Below are 13258 nucleotides of genomic sequence, written 5' to 3'. Positions count from 1 at the left end.
TGACACACGCCCACCCCCACTCCGCACGCCATGATGACAATGAAAAGTGGGAAAAGTCGAAAACCAGATGCAGATGCTGTCGCCAGGTGATGAGTAATCGGAAACATGTCGGAAGGTGATGGCGTGGGAATTGGAATCCTGTAGCGTTCACACCTCAAGGATTTCATTCAATAGCACCTTGGGGGCATAACTCTGCTACAGGGGCAAAAACGATGTGCTGATTTTGCCTCGTTTTCTTCTCTTTCAATTTCAAGTGACCAGCAGCATCTCCCTTTACTTAACACCCAATTACGTAGCACATCACATACAACCCGAACTTATGCCCTCATACATATTCCGTCTCAATTACATTTGCAGCTTCGCCGCCTGGCAACTCATTAAGCATTACTTGCCAAATCGCGACATTGAAAAGTGAAGGTATCACTTGCCTTACATTTCCAAAGCACATTAAACATCGATTAGAACTTGGAATTTCCAATTCAATGCACATGAGATGATGATTTAGTGACCAAGCACATGTGCTTATCGAGTTAAGCAAAATAAGCAAAAACCCCACAACGTTTTCATCTTTATTCATAATCTGAACCACTCGTTATCGCTACTGTTTCTGAAACAACAGCGCATATCAAGCGTCTTTTCCAGTTCCTGGTACAAAATCGGAGGACGGGATGCATTCATCCCGCTTGAACAAATCACAAAAGAAGTTCAACTGATAAATTGCCTCTCTTCGTTACTTTAGCTTTTCAAACAATTTCGTAGCCACCTGCAATGCACCAGAATATTTTTCAGCAGAGGAAGAACTGTAATCCACAGGGGCATCATTTACTTGAGGAAGGGAGTACTCACGCATTTGTCAATGCAGTGCCAATAATCAAAGTATTGTCCCGTGCAGTGCTTGTGCCCACTTTCGTCGCCCTCGATTCTCTTGACACATGCCTGAACCCATAGAAAAACAAAAGCCACCTCATTTTCCTGAGAGGTCTAGGAGGCCACACAATGAAACGTTTGTCATCATTGGAAAAGAGGCTCTAAGCTCAGAAAACCCAAAAACTTGAGATTCTGAGGTTGAGAATAACAATATTGTTATATCCCAAATAAGTAAAGCTTACTTTCACCTATGCTAACATCCTGCTTCAGTTTGCGCCACAGAATGCCTACTCTTTTAACAACAGTAAAAGATCGACATGTAGTATTAGTACGTGATAATACAGTAACACCTGCAAATCTAAAGAGTTCTTCAAAAGTAGTACACTGTTTAAACAAAGCATTAATCACCATCACCATCCTCAAAACTGCTTTGTATAATAAGTAAAGGAGGCTGCTTTAGCATACCTTATATTCAAGCAAAGGTTTCACGCACTTTGGCTTGCACAACTCTTCAAGATACTTCTTCGGATCAACAGGTTCCTCATCCGCCCTAGATATAACACAGCTTTTTAGGAGAATACAATTGATAGAAAGGCATGGTATAATATACTCACTTGCTAGAAGATGGAACATGTCAGAAAGATTCTGAAAGAACTTGTATAAAATAAATAGATAAATTTGTCGAGAGTCCTACAAAGCCTGTTCTCTTTAAGGAACTCAAAATGCCTTTTCAGATTCATAAGATAAATTATAACATAAAAGTCATATCGGAAAATAAAAAATCAACTTAACAATAACAGAAAATGTAGACAGCATCACGGATGCGATTAAACAACAGAAGATGAATTCGCTTCCATCATATTAAGAGAACTTTTGAAGAGCCAAACGATATCACAATGTTTCTTCCCCATTGAGCGACACATCCACGTTATAGTGTAGATCTTTTTTTTTCAAAATGGTGTTATAGAGTCAACAAGAGCACAGAATGTTGCCCATAGGTAAAAATCAGAATCCGCTGGGATTGTCCACCATATGTCTGCAGATTGACAACCCAAAAATCCAACTTCCTACCACCACTAGACTTAAAGACCTAATTTAATTCCATCAACATTCATGTTGACTGAATGCAAGCCACAACCTAGTGTTACGGTTCCAAGGGTTCCCATGAACAAAGGATCATGTACGATCCAAGATGATCGCCAAGTCTCCTAAGGTTTCCTGAATCCTCTAGAATATTCCTAACGACGGGCGATACAGTAAATGTACCATGTTATAGAGAATTCTTGTCATAAATACCGGTAGTTGATAGGATGCAATCTCCACCGTTAGATCTAGAGGAAATCTACGGTTGTAATGAGAGAGACTCTTGTATAAATAGGGGTGCCCTCCCCCTCATTTGTATCCATCCAACACTTGACAAGTGTTCGATGGATACAACACTTGACAATAGCCCGTCCCTAGGAATATTCTAGAGGGTTCAGGACATCCAAGAAGACTAGGCCGATCTTCTGAGATCATCCTTTGTTCATGGGAACCCTCGGAACCATGACACTAGCACCATTATAACAAGGAAAGTTGAACTTATGGAAGACATTTACTGGACCATAGAAACTTATTTAAATTTAACTTGCATCTCTCCATCGCCTCTTCTTCCAAGCCAATCTCCATAAGTTCTAAGAGATCATCAACCTCGGTATTAACAAACCTTGGGCAGTAATAACCCACTTCATCGCATGTTTTATTTAAACATTATTATGCGGCTGTTCCTACATTAGAAAGCTGGTTCCATTAGGCACTTCCTTAGTCCTTACTGAGATACAAAACTATCCTCTGTTCTACGAGTATGAAATCCCACTAATAATGTTTCTTTATTGAGCCCCGGTAAAACTAAAATTGCTACGTCCAAGAAACCCAAACAAGATGTTTACGACAGACATTTGCTTATCAAATATGGATACATGCAGGTTCTAACACAGAAAAAGTAAAGTAATGAGGGTAGAAACTGCCAACAATCAGGACAGAAATGTCCAAGATTTGTCTTTAACCAATTGACTCCGAGTCCAACCACAAATGAGAGTTTCAATTTTCACATTTAAATAGAACATGATAGGAACTCACACTAAGGGCATACAACATGAAATAGTAAGTGTCCCACCAATCCTTTGTGCACGCATTAGTGAGTGCACGCGTGCTCAAACTCATATAAACACTCACAAGTATGGGCTAAAATCCAAGACTCACATGTAAAAGATGAATGGTTGAACGACTCAGCCGGAAGGAGCTTGCACAGTTGCCTGCACAATTCACAATGACAAGCAAGCCATCTTAGCACCAGGTCAAGTTTCATAAAAACAAGTAACAACCACTTAATAATCTTGTAAATGACAAACAAAAGCTAACAAGAATCGCACAAGTGCCACTAGAGCAAATGAGATTGAGCACTCATACAATATAAGAATGTGCTTTAGGTATCATGGTGTATGAAAACTAAAACCAAGCTGCAACTTCTACCGCGCATAGGCATTCGGGAACCAGCTCTTCCCAGGACTGGATAATAAAACTAAAACCACACGAGGTCAATCAGCAACCCAAGATGCCGTCTTGCTTCCTGTATCCTCATCATCTCCAATTAATTAGTCAGTTTGCTCAGGAACTGACAGTAAGTAAACCCCTCAAACACGGACAAAGTCCCACCAAAGGGATGGGACTCACTCACGAGAAATCAAACACCCACAATCCCAAAGCAAAGAACTTGACACATCAAATGCCACCCAATGTTCAATTAGATAAGAATGTGCTTCAGGTATCATGGTGTATGAAAATTAAAACCAAGCTGCAACTTCTACCACGCATATGCATTCGGGAACCAGCTCTTCCCAGGACTGGACAATAAAACTAAAACCACACGAGGTCAATCAGCAACCCAAGATGCAGTCTTGCTTCCTGTATCCTCATCATCTCCAATTATTTGGGGCAAACAATTCAGCTCTCGAACCACTCAAACACGGACCAAGTCCCACCAAAGGGATGGGACTGACTCACTCACAAGAAAATCAAACCCACCCACAATCCCAAAGCAAGAAATCGACGCATCAAACGCGACCCGATGTTCAATTAGAGACGGATCTGATCCTTACAGAGCATGGGAAAGTGAGAATCAATCACCTTGAAGCCTGCAAAGCTCGGATGCAGTTGAAGCCACGAAGAAGAGAAACAGAGATCGGGTTTTTGAGCTTCGAGCCCTTCTAGGTCTTACCAAGAGTCCACGGCCGCGCACCGCTCGCTGGATTGCACCGTGTGCGCAGTGCGCACGGGAGGCAAATGTGAGGCCGACACCGGACGCGCCACCTGAAACGGCGGGCTTTTTCATGGGCCGCACCGGCCCGGCCCAATACGAGGTCTCCATTCCTCCGCCGATGTTCCCTCGATTTGATGCAGTTTCTAGATTCCGCAATTTTTCTTTCGGTCGGGGGGCAAACTTTCCAGGTCATGAGCGGCTATGGCCGTACGGCCCACCACCACCGCCCCACGCCGCCCACCATCGACGCCGCCCCATGCTGACGTGGAAAACGGGGGTCGGTCCACCATTTCCAGTCGCCCAAAAAGGAAAAACAGCTAAAGTTGGTATGTTCTCGGCACTTGATATTCCTTATAAGAGCCGCAGAAAAAGGAGTACAACATAATGCATCTCTTGCTTTGCTGATCTTCAAAGTCTTCAACTCGCCGTCGCAGATATCGTAGCAAAGGTATTCACCGTTCCATGCACATCTTTCTCTGTATGTTGCTGCTGCTTTGTGTTGTTATGGTCTCTTCTCTTCCATCCTCTTTGATCTTTAACCCCTCGCTGCTTCTTGGTTATATCTGGTATTTGTTCCCTCACTTCTTTTGGCCCGTTTCTTTTTGACAGATTGTAGCTAATGGCTGACACCGAGGACATTCAACCTCTTGTCTGCGACAATGGCACGGGAATGGTGAAGGTTGGTCTCCCTTTTCTTCTAATAGGATGTCCGAATATGTTACAGGAATTATCTGTTTGTTTTGGGAGGGCAAACTCAACATGCCTCGACTTACCATCAAGAAAATGATGGGTTAAGTTTCCTCCATGTTCAGCTAACTTGGATGACTTCATTTGCCTCGATGACCTCCCCGCGTTTTGCAGGCTGGTTTTGCCGGTGATGATGCTCCCAGAGCAGTATTTCCGAGTATCGTCGGTCGGCCTCGGCACACCGGGGTCATGGTCGGGATGGGCCAAAAGGATGCTTATGTCGGAGACGAAGCCCAGTCGAAGAGAGGTATCCTCACCTTGAAATACCCGATCGAGCATGGGATAGTCAGCAATTGGGATGATATGGAGAAGATTTGGCATCACACTTTCTACAACGAGCTCCGAGTAGCTCCTGAAGATCACCCAGTCCTTCTTACGGAGGCGCCTCTCAATCCTAAGGCCAATAGGGAGAAGATGACCCAGATCATGTTCGAGACATTCGAGGTGCCCGCGATGTATGTAGCCATTCAGGCTGTGCTATCTCTCTACGCCAGTGGCCGTACCACAGGTAATGGTATAAGCTGTCATAATTTACTGGTCTTTGGTAATACCGGAAGATGTGCAATGAGCATAGATGCTGGGACTTACAGTTTATAAGTGTAAACAGATAAATGCTATGACCTGAAAGAGTACGGTGAATGTTGTACTTGTGATATTATGTTGGATTGTTACTCACTTCCACTGAGGTATGGTCAGAGTGAAATCCTTCTATTCTACATTCTTAACTCGAAATGGTACTTTGCGACTCCTTTGGCATAATCTTCACAGTATTTTCCTTCCGCCCCGGCCTAATCGTTATTTTGCACATCAATAGGAATCGTCCTAGATTCTGGAGATGGTGTTACCCACACGGTACCAATTTATGAAGGGTATGCGCTTCCACATGCTATTCTTCGGTTGGACCTCGCCGGTCGGGACCTGACTGATGCTTTAATGAAGATCCTAACAGAGAGAGGATACTCTTTCACCACGACTGCGGAACGGGAAATTGTCCGTGATGTGAAGGAGAAACTAGCATATGTTGCCCTTGATTTCGATCAGGAGATGGAGACTGCCCAGACCAGCTCAGCCCTTGAGAAGAGTTACGAGTTGCCCGATGGGCAAGTCATCACAATCGGATCCGAGAGGTTCCGATGTCCAGAAGTGCTGTTCCAGCCATCTCTGGTTGGAATGGAAGCCCCCGGAATTCACGAAACCACTTACAATTCGATCATGAAGTGCGACGTTGATATAAGGAAGGATCTTTATGGTAACATTGTGCTTAGTGGAGGGTCAACAATGTTTCCTGGAATTGCTGATCGAATGAGCAAGGAGATCACCACCCTCGCACCCAGCAGCATGAAAATAAAGGTTGTTGCGCCTCCTGAGAGAAAGTACAGCGTCTGGATTGGAGGTTCGATTTTAGCGTCCCTTAGCACGTTCCAGCAGGTAAATCGTAAAGCAAATGTTCTGTTTCACTTCACTAGTGAATTGTTTTTCTTTTTTGATTCGTCTGAAAGTAGGTCTCTTGATTCATCATCTGTATTGCTTAAATTTGAATTTTGCTTGCAGATGTGGATAACAAAAGGCGAATACGATGAGTCGGGCCCGTCAATTGTTCACAGAAAATGTTTCTGAGTCAGTTGAAGAGATTGTGGATGGATCAACCACCTTTCAGTTGGTTTTTGTTTACACCATTAGTTCAGTTCAGTTTGCTTTTACAAGTTTTTGGGAATTGCAGAATATAGATTTTGGATTGCCAGCTTGCATGTCGCAATATGTCAAGTTCTTAGTAGGTCTTAGAAGCTGAGATTGATAATGGCAACTAGTTAAGAGTACTAAAATAGATGGAGTCGTATTGAGTTCTTCAGTTCGATTCTTTTTCCTTGTTTTTCTAGGCATGTTCTAGGTGGCTAGGTGTTTTACAATAGTAGAGGCCGAAGAGTCGGCAGTCGATCAGTGTCCATTATTGGCATTGAACCTTGTACAAGGCGAAATAAAGTGGCTTCCAATGTTGCATCAATGCGCATTTTCGTCAAACTAAGTTCTAAAGTTTGCCATTGATGCTGAGTTTTCTTAGCTGGTTTTCTTGCCAACGACAGCGAATTCTTATCATATTTCCCGATGCAAATTTCCAATAAGATAGCAGTACCTGTACCTGGTCATTATGGCATCTCATGGTGTCATTTTTCCGAACTTATGTATCAATGTTTGACTAGCAGGTTTTATAAGATGTTCTCCGATTGATGTTTCGGAGCGATGTAGGAGTGGGTGACGATACTGCAGATGAAGTTTTTGGGCTGTTTCAGCTATCTTTTTTGCCTCAGGACACTACTCATGATCTGATAACATTCATTTTCTTGTTTGACAAGGTTACCAAAAGGCATAGATGTTCACTCCAATGATTTTGGCAATTTTCGATACTTGCAATTTTCTTGGGCGATGTACATGGCAACTTCCTTATTCATTCTTGTTTGACACTGGATGGCAATGGGATGGAACAGCCACATAAGATAAAGGTAACAATGTTCATCAGCAACCACAAAATGTCATATGATATCCCGATGAGTTCATACAATATGTCAGAAATTGGGAAGAACGTATTCAATGAGGACCAGATCAAACTTCGAAATAGAAAGGGTCTTCTGGTTAAATTATTAATAGTGCCGGGAGTAGTTCACATTCGGTTGGTCCGAGACCATTATCAGAACATCCAGAACTACGATCGTGCACATATGCTCTGTCAACCTAATTATGGAAACGGAGTGAAATTAAGTCTGACATTGGATGCTAAATTTAAGATACAGCTGTGAATTGGCGATCATACACATGTGCGATTCCTACACTGATTGCCTTTTTTTGGGTAACATTAACTGGTGCCAACGTTGTCCTCCTGAAATTCTTCCGAGCCAAGCAATGAATTCGGATCAAGAACCACCGAATTTGGAATGTCGTGGTGTTATATAAAGGAAGACAATCTCTCGGCCCTTGCGTCCCTCAAGCAACATTGATAGCCTTGCGATTAACCCTCTCTCCCTCTCTTCTTCTTTCCACATATCTCTCTCTCCCTATTGACTCGGGAGAGAGACATTAATAACAAAATCGCATTCTTCTTCCTATATCAACTGAAGAAGAGGGAACATGGGTGGATGTGCTAGCGTGCCCATCAAGTTCAAGAAGGCCGAGGCCGGCGGAGTCCCCCCGGAGCCCGCGACGGAGGAGTCGGTCGCCGCCCCCGCCCCTGCTGAGGAGCAGAAGACGGAGGAGGTGAAGACGGAGGTTGAGGAGACCAAGGAAGAAGTAAAGGCCGACACCGAGACTGAGAAGAAGGCCGAAGATGATAAGGATGCTCCCTCTCTAGGAACATTGCTCGATAAGGTACGATCACACGACCCGATTGACATGCGCAAGAACTCGCAAACACATAGTATTCGATATAACAAACCATGAAGGCGATATATTAAGATATACTCACGTCGAATTTTGTCATCGCCTTTGAAGAGGTGCAATGTATAGCCATTAAGCACCGATAAGTCATGTGGGCACTAAAGTTTTTCATGTTTCAATATTCCCCCCTTCTTCAGGATGGAGAAAAGAAAGAGGAGAAGAGCGAGGGAGAGGCTGCCGTCGCAGGCGAACCCAAGAAGGAAGAGGAGACGAAAGAAGTAAAGGCTGAGGAGGCCAAGAAAGAGTAGAATTAAACAGCAAGTGAAGGGAAGCCTAGGTCAAACAGATTATGAGTCAAATTGAGTTGAGAAGGGCTTCTAATGAATGAGGATTAATATACTTGAGTGCACCCCAAATTTATGCAGCAATTTGTAAGGAGTCTCTCTAATCAAGAGATGAATCATCAAGTTTGTGAGCCAAAATCCATTCTCTCTGGTGTATCAAATCAATGTTTTCTTCTTTCCATGTTAGAGGGCGTGTCCATCGTTACAAAAATAATTTAAGTGTTTTATTGTTTTCCCCAGAATAAAAGTCCCATTCGTATTCCTTTAGCTGCGCATGGTTTTGTTCCACTCTTTGTCCACTCTTTGTCCACATTGTTCGACCAAGCTATTAAAATTTCATGGCCTCTTTTACTCTCTAGATGATACAATTGTCTAACTTGCGCAGCCAGAATAGATACGTACATCGAAATTTTCACTGGAAAACACAGACTTTTCTCGAATGAAATGAAAATCGAATGCATGTAACAGAAGAAAGGTTTCACAACTCTTAGCCGATTGAAAAAGGGATTAAGTGGAACAAATGGTAGAGCCGGGGAAACACCCGTTTCTTCCTACGGAACAATATCCTACTGCCGAAATAGAAAAGAACTAAAAATTTTATGTCAAATCATTAAGTGTGGATGGTATGAATTGCCTAAACATGAATCTTTTGACCAATCCTAATCAATGAGATCAGGAATACTTCCAGGAAGAAATATACAGAAAAATTGGTGCTGGGCTACCAAAATTCAAAGTTTATCAAAAACTCATTTAAAAGTGATTGGGAAATTAGATTTCTATGACCTAAAAATATGACAAATGAGGGATTATCAAGAAGGACGACAGGGAATATCGAATGCTTACTTCTGTTTTTTGTAACACTTTGGGAAGGCAACCTTCTAGTTTGAAGGACAGATCAGAGTATAGCGTTGAACAAATTAATAGGTATATCGCTTAAGTTCTATAGTGGAGAACTCCATGGAGCCGGTTATGGCAATCATGTTACTGTAAAAAGATATGGTATGCACGTCCAATTAGGCGAAATATGTCATTTAAATCGTGCTATTTTGGAATACGGTGGTGTTTTTGGCAAGTAGTTCAAGAGTTTGGTTTATACTTTAATTGACTCTATTGGTCAAGTAATATACAAAACTTTTTGGGATAAATGTATTGGAAGTCCTAAAACTTATCATGAAAGTGCAATTAAGTCATAAAACTTGTCACGAACGTACAATTGAGTCCTAAAACTTTCAAAAAGTGCAATCAAATTCTAAAACTTGTCGAATTGATCCAATCAAGTCCTTTCGTTTATTACATTATTTGAAAGTTTTAGGACTCGATTGCATTTTCATAACAAATTTTAGGACTCAATTGCACTGTTTGAAAGTTTTAGGACTCAATTACACTTCCATGACAAGTTTTAAGAATTCTAATACACTTTTCCCCAACTTTTTTCAGATTGATGCGCTTCAAGAAAAGTTGTTAGTGCTCTCGCCTTTTGGCTTTTGCTATAATAGGCGCAGCCGCTGCCTTTGCTATGAATGCTAGCAATTTTTTCTCGGGCAGGTATGGGACCCGTTTAAAGAAGTAAGAATCAATTTGTCCTACACCTGCAAAAGGGCATTATTTTATTGCTTGAGAAATACACAATATGTCCAATTCTAAACCAACCTTTTCATCCAAACCAGATTAACCCAAGTCCCAATTCAAAAATCGATGTATTTGACTCATCTCAATTTACTCATTTGTAAATTAAAACAAAAGACGGCTTCGATTGTTTCGCGGAAAACATGACATTTGTGAAAAATATTTTCCGAGAAATCATTTTTCAGGAAAATAATAATAATTTTTGATGTTTAGTTAAAACCTGAAAATGAATCGAAAAATATTTTCTATCGTTTGGTAAGAAAAATCTCATTTGATTTTTCTAAATAGACATACATGATTCGAACGTTAGTAACATGTGCATGGATAGTCAAGAGACCCAGCACAAGAACCGGAGTCTCAAGCCTAAATCCCTGACATCCGGGCACAAGCACGGGCATTGGTATTGGGTCCATCAAAACCGAGCCCGAGAACTCGATGCCCGTGCATGGCTCCCTGGCGCCCAGCTCGAGTCTATGGAGGTTGCACCCAAGTCCCTAGCACCTGGCCCTAGTCAATCGAGGTTGGGCCCCGAACCCAACACTTGGGATCCGATCCCTTGTTCCCGGACCGAACTCAGGTCCATCAAAGTTGGGCTTGGGACCTTGGCGCCTATGTCCAAGTCCATCGAGACTAAGCCTTGGTCCTCGACTCCCGAGTCCAGGCCTAGCATCGATGGACCGGGGTGCGAGCACAGCGGACCCGGGCACAGGCACAGGAGTCTAGGGCCTGGCCTCGATGGACCCGGGCTCAGAAGTCGAGGATCGAGGCATGGGCACCGGGACCTAGCCTCGATGGGCCCCGAGGACTTGAGCCCAGCTTCGATATCATTGTGCCAGGCCTTGATGGACCCAGGCATAGCAGCCAAGGTCTCAGGCACGGCCTAGATGGTCTCGGGCCAGGGCACCTGGGACCCTGCCTTACTACCAAGAGCCCAAGAAAGAACAAAGTTCTAGTCTATGCCCTAAAACCTAATCTTGTTTTGGAACATGATTTCAAATTGGAAATCATTTTCCAAAATCTAAGCTTTGATAGGAAAACTTTTTCTGTTGACTAGAAAAACACTTTTCATTTATCCATTTTTCTAAGTGATCCAAATACCAGAAAATGAGGAAAATGTTTTTTTCGAAAAATATTTTTCACGAAATAAATAGAGCTTAAATTAGAACAATAAATCAAATGTTAGAAACTATATGAAGAAAGAGGAGGAAAGCGAAAAAGCAAGCATTCAAGTGATGCAAGGAGGTCGAAATCATCCTTTGTGTTTAGGAACTTTAGTTAATTTATGTTTAACGTTATTGTATCATTAATATTAATCACATGTGACGTCTGCTTACAAGAGAAACTATTGAGGTATGAGGGTCACCAGAGTTGGCAACACTCGGTCGGACTAATTCGTACCGCACGAGGCAAACACACAAAATATAGAGACAAAACCGAGTAGTATGACACAACACGAGCTCCGAGAGCATTGAGACCTAAGGTTTGTACTCTGTCTCCTATTATTTCGAATACCCACATGCTCCGCGGAATTACAAAATTGGTGATTATCTTGACATTGTCTCGGTTCACATTTGTTCGGAGCTCTCTCAAGTTTGGACACTTCACGTTTCTCGAGCGTCCAACTCATAGTGGACTTGATTTTGAAAGCTGAGTCAACTTTGATTTGTGAGACCTTTGCATCGACACGTCGCATCCATACGTCCTTGTTAGTTATTAATGCTACTATATGTATTAACACGGGTTGTAAATACAGCTATGACACGCTGATATAAAGGCTAGCCTCATAAATTTCACGTACTTGGTAAGATCGTATGAAGCGTAGTGACAAGGACCAAGAAGTCAAGATTTGTAACATCTTGGTGATCGAGGATAGTGTCTTGGAGCGCGAACAATAATCATTCTGTTCCAAATATTAATTTATGGCCAGAAATAGATTTTTCTATTTATATTCCATAGACGAGTTTCTGAATCAAAATATGCATTTGATAACAATACAAAATTTCTGTTTCTGAAATAGAAATTCGTCTGATAACGACATAAAATTTCTTTTTCCCGAGCAGCAGGCGAGCAACAGCCGATGGCAGAGGATGGCAACGGGGAGGCGGGAGGCAGGAGGCAGCCGCCGCTGGGAGGCAACTGCTGTCGAGTCGCGACGGAGGACGGCAGGAGGCGGCCGACTGGCGGCGGCGGCGATCGACGGGCGGCGGCGGACGATGGTGGCTGACTGTGGGAGGCAACCGGCGTCGGGCAATAACGAAAGACGGCGGACGGCAAGCAGCAGCGGACGGCAACAAGAGGCAACCAACGATGGGAGGTGACCGGCATTGGCCGGCGGAGGAGGACGGCAGATGGTGGCAGCCGACGGTGGGAGGCAACCGGCGTCGGGCGGCAGCGGAGGATAGCAAATGGCAGGCAGTGGCAAACGACGGCAAGAGGCGGCCAACGATGGTAGGCTACCGACGTTGAGCGGTGGCAGAGGACGGTAGATGGCAGGCAGCGGCGGACAGCAGCAAGAGGCGACCGACGGTGGGAGGCGATCGATGTCGAGTTGCGGCAAAGGACGGCGGACAGCGGGCAGCAGCGAACGGCAATGGACGGCGGCGAGAGGCGACCGCCGACGAGCGATGGCAGCAGGAGGCGATCAGCGGCGATGACGGGCGACGGGTGGGCGACCGACTAGTAATGAAGACAAGTGATGAGAAAAGTTTTTATTTCTCATTACCAAATGAATTTTTATTTCAAATCTATTTTGAAAAATAAAAAAATAGGGAAACAGAATGGTTATTAGTCGCTTTATTAATCACTGCGTGCCACCGCACAGGCATCATGTAATGCCACACGTGTTATATCCTCGTGGAAATTATTCAAGTCTCCCGTGGCCGAACGTTGTAATTTCACGCTTTTCCATAGGCACTAGACCAGTTAAGGTTGTAATTGCACTCGAGATCTCGTGCAGCACACGTTTCTATTCTTTTTTTGTTTTTTTTTTTGCTAGAAAGCATTTTTTTGC

The 13258-nt window shown here is 43.3% G+C and overlaps 3 protein-coding genes across 6 annotated transcripts; 2 read left to right on the top strand and 1 right to left on the bottom strand.

The window, feature by feature from the left end:
- Window positions 1-540: 540 nt before the first annotated feature.
- Window positions 541-4267, bottom strand: LOC115679649 (cytochrome b-c1 complex subunit 6-1, mitochondrial). 4 transcript variants are annotated; one of them, XM_056307253.1, is made up of 5 exons: window positions 4033-4190; window positions 3109-3161; window positions 1333-1417; window positions 847-981; window positions 541-763 (listed from the first exon to the last, which is right to left on the bottom strand). In XM_056307253.1, coding segments are annotated over exons 2-5 (255 nt in total). In that variant the 5' UTR covers window positions 3111-3161; window positions 4033-4190; the 3' UTR covers window positions 541-730. The 4 variants fall into 4 exon arrangements, with proteins under 4 accessions (XP_056163228.1, XP_056163230.1, XP_056163229.1 ...); XM_056307255.1 differs by lacking the exon at window positions 4033-4190 and adding an exon at window positions 3316-4009; XM_056307254.1 differs by lacking the exon at window positions 4033-4190 and adding an exon at window positions 3379-4009.
- Window positions 4268-4472: 205 nt separating this feature from the next.
- On the top strand, window positions 4473-6914 carry LOC115679647 (actin-3-like). The gene is made up of 5 exons (XM_030603288.2): window positions 4473-4613; window positions 4775-4844; window positions 5027-5420; window positions 5727-6340; window positions 6464-6914. Exons 2-5 carry the CDS (start codon window positions 4785-4787, stop codon window positions 6527-6529), a joined length of 1134 nt encoding a protein of 377 aa, XP_030459148.1. The 5' UTR covers window positions 4473-4613; window positions 4775-4784; the 3' UTR covers window positions 6530-6914.
- Window positions 6915-7068: 154 nt separating this feature from the next.
- On the top strand, window positions 7069-8803 carry LOC115679648 (uncharacterized). Its single transcript, XM_030603290.2, has 2 exons — window positions 7069-8269; window positions 8476-8803. The coding sequence occupies exons 1-2, from the start codon at window positions 8033-8035 to the stop codon at window positions 8584-8586; spliced, it is 348 nt and encodes a 115-aa protein (XP_030459150.1). The 5' UTR covers window positions 7069-8032; the 3' UTR covers window positions 8587-8803.
- Window positions 8804-13258: the final 4455 nt, after the last annotated feature.

Source organism: Syzygium oleosum, unplaced genomic scaffold, assembly GCF_021117445.2.
Source record: "Syzygium oleosum isolate NSW1041296 unplaced genomic scaffold, Sole_v2.1 Sole_v2.52, whole genome shotgun sequence".
Classification (NCBI taxonomy): domain Eukaryota; kingdom Viridiplantae; phylum Streptophyta; class Magnoliopsida; order Myrtales; family Myrtaceae; genus Syzygium; species Syzygium oleosum.
Note: the sequence above shows the minus strand (reverse complement) of the source record. Positions and strands in the feature narration are given on the sequence as shown.

Bases quoted from the DNA above. Each gene is read 5' to 3' on its own strand.
- LOC115679649 (XM_030603292.2), bottom strand. From the start codon at position 4,237: ATGAAAAAGCCCGCCGTTTCAGGTGGCGCGTCCGGTGTCGGCCTCACA. The intron at 3,162-4,032 runs GTGATTGATTCT...TGAATTGTGCAG, and splicing joins CGAGCTTTGCAGGCTTCAAG to GCAACTGTGCAAGCTCCTTC.
- LOC115679647 (XM_030603288.2), top strand. From the start codon at position 4,785: ATGGCTGACACCGAGGACATTCAACCTCTTGTCTGCGACAATGGCACG. The intron at 4,845-5,026 runs GTTGGTCTCCCT...CGCGTTTTGCAG, and splicing joins ATGGCACGGGAATGGTGAAG to GCTGGTTTTGCCGGTGATGA. The intron at 6,341-6,463 runs GTAAATCGTAAA...TTTTGCTTGCAG, and splicing joins CCCTTAGCACGTTCCAGCAG to ATGTGGATAACAAAAGGCGA.
- LOC115679648 (XM_030603290.2), top strand. From the start codon at position 8,033: ATGGGTGGATGTGCTAGCGTGCCCATCAAGTTCAAGAAGGCCGAGGCC. The intron at 8,270-8,475 runs GTACGATCACAC...CCCCTTCTTCAG, and splicing joins TAGGAACATTGCTCGATAAG to GATGGAGAAAAGAAAGAGGA.